The sequence below is a fragment of the Anarrhichthys ocellatus genome, unplaced genomic scaffold (genome assembly GCF_004355925.1).
Source record: "Anarrhichthys ocellatus isolate YVR2014 unplaced genomic scaffold, GSC_Weel_1.0 scaffold2, whole genome shotgun sequence".
Classification (NCBI taxonomy): domain Eukaryota; kingdom Metazoa; phylum Chordata; class Actinopteri; order Perciformes; family Anarhichadidae; genus Anarrhichthys; species Anarrhichthys ocellatus.
The window spans coordinates 4,959,144-4,962,958 of NW_022280032.1; the positions used below are offsets into that span (position 1 = coordinate 4,959,144).

The 3,815-nt window shown below is 43.0% G+C and overlaps 1 protein-coding gene across 1 annotated transcript; it reads left to right on the forward strand.

Annotated features, from left to right (window-relative positions):
* The first annotated feature begins 439 nt into the window (after positions 1-439).
* avpr1aa (arginine vasopressin receptor 1Aa) lies at positions 440-3,406 on the forward strand. Its single transcript, XM_031870771.1, has 2 exons — positions 440-1,542; positions 2,283-3,406. The coding sequence occupies exons 1-2, from the start codon at positions 594-596 to the stop codon at positions 2,564-2,566; spliced, it is 1,233 nt and encodes a 410-aa protein (XP_031726631.1). The 5' UTR covers positions 440-593; the 3' UTR covers positions 2,567-3,406.
* Positions 3,407-3,815: the final 409 nt, after the last annotated feature.

The following is a 3,815-nucleotide window of genomic DNA, read 5'->3' on the forward strand; positions in this document are numbered from 1 at the left end:
TCCACGCTGTGAGTGGGAGGACCTGAGGTGATATGGAGGTTTTATTGGGGCTTGGCTGTGCACTGCAAAAAATACTTAGCCATCATAATGAACTTTAAAAATGTCCCCAAGCAAGAAGAAAAAAAAAGTACTTATTACTTGTATTATTATTACTATATTTTTAGTTGTATTACTAGATATTTATTATTGTCTTCACCTATTTGATTTGGGGTTCTAGTGTCAATTTCAGTGCAATTGTGTGATAATGCGTCTTCAAAGTAATACATTTGCATTGGAAACATGAAAGTCAGATTATATTACCTAATTTAAAATGTTTCTTAGTCTTGCCATTACCCAGGGCGCACCTGGAAAACGTGTTCTAGGACTTAGCATTACACCAAAGGTGGAAACTTTTTAAGCTGTTTTATTTTTTGCAGTGTATCCTCTTTACGCACACGCTGTCTGAAATTCGATTAGAGTTTAAAAAGCCCCGGCAACGGTCAGAAATCCACGGGTTCCTCACTGAGCTTCAGGTAGCGCCATATACGGATAGCAGAGGCACCTCGCAGCCCCTCTGGCACTGAATCTGCTAGGGCGCACAGAGGGGCAGTGCCATGCACACTCCTGACTACGCGTTGCTCCTGAGCGAAGGGAACCAGTCTCTGGTTTTCTGTCCCTCGAATGAGCAAACGATGGAGGCGCCTGGAAACAACACCGTCCACGCAAACGGATCCGATCCGTTTGCGCGAAACGAGGAAGTGGCTCAAATCGAGATACTGGTCCTGACCATCACCTTCGTGGTTGCCGTGATCGGGAACGTGAGCGTCCTGCTGGCAATGTACAACAGCAAGAAGAAGATGTCGCGGATGCACCTTTTCATCAAACACCTCAGCCTGGCTGACCTGGTGGTCGCCTTCTTCCAGGTGCTGCCGCAGCTCTGCTGGAAGATCACCTTCCGCTTCTACGGCCCGGACTTTCTCTGCAGGATAGTCAAGCACCTCCAGGTGATGGGGATGTTTGCATCCACCTACATGATGGTGATGATGACCCTGGACCGCTACATTGCCATCTGCCACCCACTGAAGACCCTCCAGCAGCCGACGCAGCGCTCCTACATCATGATCATCTCCACGTGGATGTGCAGCCTGTTGTTGAGCACTCCGCAGTTCTTTATCTTCTCCCTGAGCGAGATCAAGAACGGCTCGAACGTTTCCGACTGCTGGGCGCACTTCATCGAGCCGTGGGGCGCCAAGGCATACATCACCTGGATAACTGTGGGCATCTTCCTCGTGCCCGTGGTAATTCTCATGATGTGCTACGGGTTCATCTGCCACAGCATATGGAAAAATATCAAGTACAAGAAAAGAAACCCCACGGCTGGCGCTGCGAACCAGAACGGGTTAATTGGGAAGAATTCCGTCAGCAGCATTACAACCATATCAAGAGCCAAACTGAGGACCGTTAAAATGACCTTGGTGATAGTTTTGGCATACATCATTTGCTGGGCGCCGTTTTTCACAGTGCAGATGTGGTCTGTGTGGGATGAAAACTTCCAGTATGCTGGTGAGTGCCAAAGAAATAAAACAAGTGTTTAAAACTCTTACGGAATCTTCAGGAATGATGTGATATACTGCCAAAATACAGTTGCCAAGAGAAAGCCCTTTGTCACCGGCCACCAAATAAAGAAGAAAAAAACATTCACCTTACGCAAACACGTGCGCACAGCCTTTACACATAGATTTATTTGTAATGCAAAACTAAAACAATGCGTAAGAATGAATAAACACAGAAAGAAGAATGTTTAAACGGATCTATTGTTCACAAGCCTCTTCAATTACATGAAATAACCAAATACATCACTGAGAGACTTCAGAATTAAAACTGTAGCCTACTGCAGAAACGCTCCTTTTAAAAGTTAATTATGGGGAGAAGCTTTTCTTAAGAAGAAAGTTCCCTGATATACCTCAAGTTTTTTCTTTGTTTTCCGAATTTCAGTCACTACCCTTCACCTCATACAATGAATTATATTCTGTCAGATACATATTGTTATCTTTAAACCAAACTACTGTAATTGGGTGATAATTACTCTTGCTTGGTTCTTTTGACAGATAACTTCACTATATTAAAAAAATCAAACTTAATCCAGAAAGTCTTCAAATTAATTCAATTCTCATCAGACACTAAGTTTTTGAACATTTTGTGGATTTTCTCTCCTTTAAAGAAAAAAAATTAAGTTTTGCCTTTCTGCACCAGATGTTCTGCAGATTAATCATCCCCTTTCCTCCTTCCTCTCTGTTCTCTAGATTCTGAGAACACAGCAGTGACTCTGTCTGCACTCCTTGCCAGTCTTAACAGCTGCTGTAACCCGTGGATATACATGATCTTCAGCGGTCACCTCCTCCAGGATTTTGTGCACTGCTTCTCCTGCTGCTACAAAATGAGCACCGACTTCAAGAAGGAGGACTCAGACAGCAGTCTCCGCAGAACAACATTGCTGACCAAGATGACCAGTCGGAGCCCTACAGGCAGTTCTAGCAACTGGAGGGACGTGGACAATTCTCCTAAGTCCTCCATTCAGGCGGAGTGAAGACGCAGTTAGGCAACTCTGTCTACTGGGGTGGGGAATGAAAACCTGTCTGAGAGTGGCATTCTCGGCAAGAAATGAAATTGCAAATCTTTGCTTCAGATTCATTAATTACGTATATCACCACTGTTTATGAAAGCATAGGTGCTGACAGTTATTTCTTGACATTATTATGTTAAATTCAACAGCACTAATACAGTCCAGACTCACAACATGATTTGTTTTTGAGAGAACGCTTTTCCAGGAATACTGATGCTTTTACTGGTGGTTAAGTTTCTCTGCTGTGCCGTCAAACAGCCTTTCCGGTAAGAGTGTTCCCAAAGATAAAAACGTACATAGCAGCCTGGAGGTGTGTTGTGGTGAAAACGACTCTTCCAGACCGCACGTCTCCAAGTAACCGAGGCAGTCAGCTCATCCTTTGTGTCGTTTTTCTCAGAACTACATTTTAGTGGCTTAATAAAAAAAGCAAAACCTTCATTTGACCTATCACAAAGAAAAAGAATGTGTGTAGGGTTTAGGTTACATCTATTACTCAGCTTGTTGCATGCATCCACATTTTTCTAATTATTTCATGTTGCAGCTGGGAGTCTTTTGTGTTTGTCCCAAAAGAATCGCAATTATTTCTGTTCAGCAGAGGCAAATGGGATCCCCTTAAAAAAAGCAGGACACACACATACACACACGGGGAAGGGGATGGTGGGTGTTTGGATGAAGTCAGATTGGCCACAGTTGGAGGAGTCTATCTACCAAACCCACGGCTTTCACAAAATGTGAGGAGAAGCTCACACATTCCACACACAATCCACGTCAACACACTTCCACTTCCTTATTCTTTTTTTTCTGACATCCTGCACCATGTGGGGGGGGGGGGGGGGGGTCTGTTTTTTGCCTTCATCTGCACTCCAGACAAAAACAATCTTCTGCATCATCAACATGCTCGTCAGACTACCTCGAGAACATGCATGTTATGATGTATCAAGACATTTCTATATCTGACTGTAAAGTATATTTGTACATAAAAGGCACTTAAATATCTGTAAATAGGAATAATGTAAATGCTATGTAATGTAAATCTGTTCAACATGAATTATATTTGTCTGTAATGACTAATGAAAATAATTTAAATATCCTCTGTGTTGAAATATACATATTGATGCACTGAATACCACAATGGCTTCGTCTCTGGTTCTCAAAAACAGCAGTTCACTCGCTTTGTTTTGGCTTCATTCAGTTGCTACACAACCAGAGAAAT

Excerpts from the sequence above, each read along its gene's own strand:
- avpr1aa (XM_031870771.1), top strand. The coding sequence starts at position 594 with ATGCACACTCCTGACTACGCGTTGCTCCTGAGCGAAGGGAACCAGTCT. Across the intron at positions 1,543-2,282 it reads TGAAAACTTCCAGTATGCTG|ATTCTGAGAACACAGCAGTG; the intron begins GTGAGTGCCAAA and ends TCTGTTCTCTAG.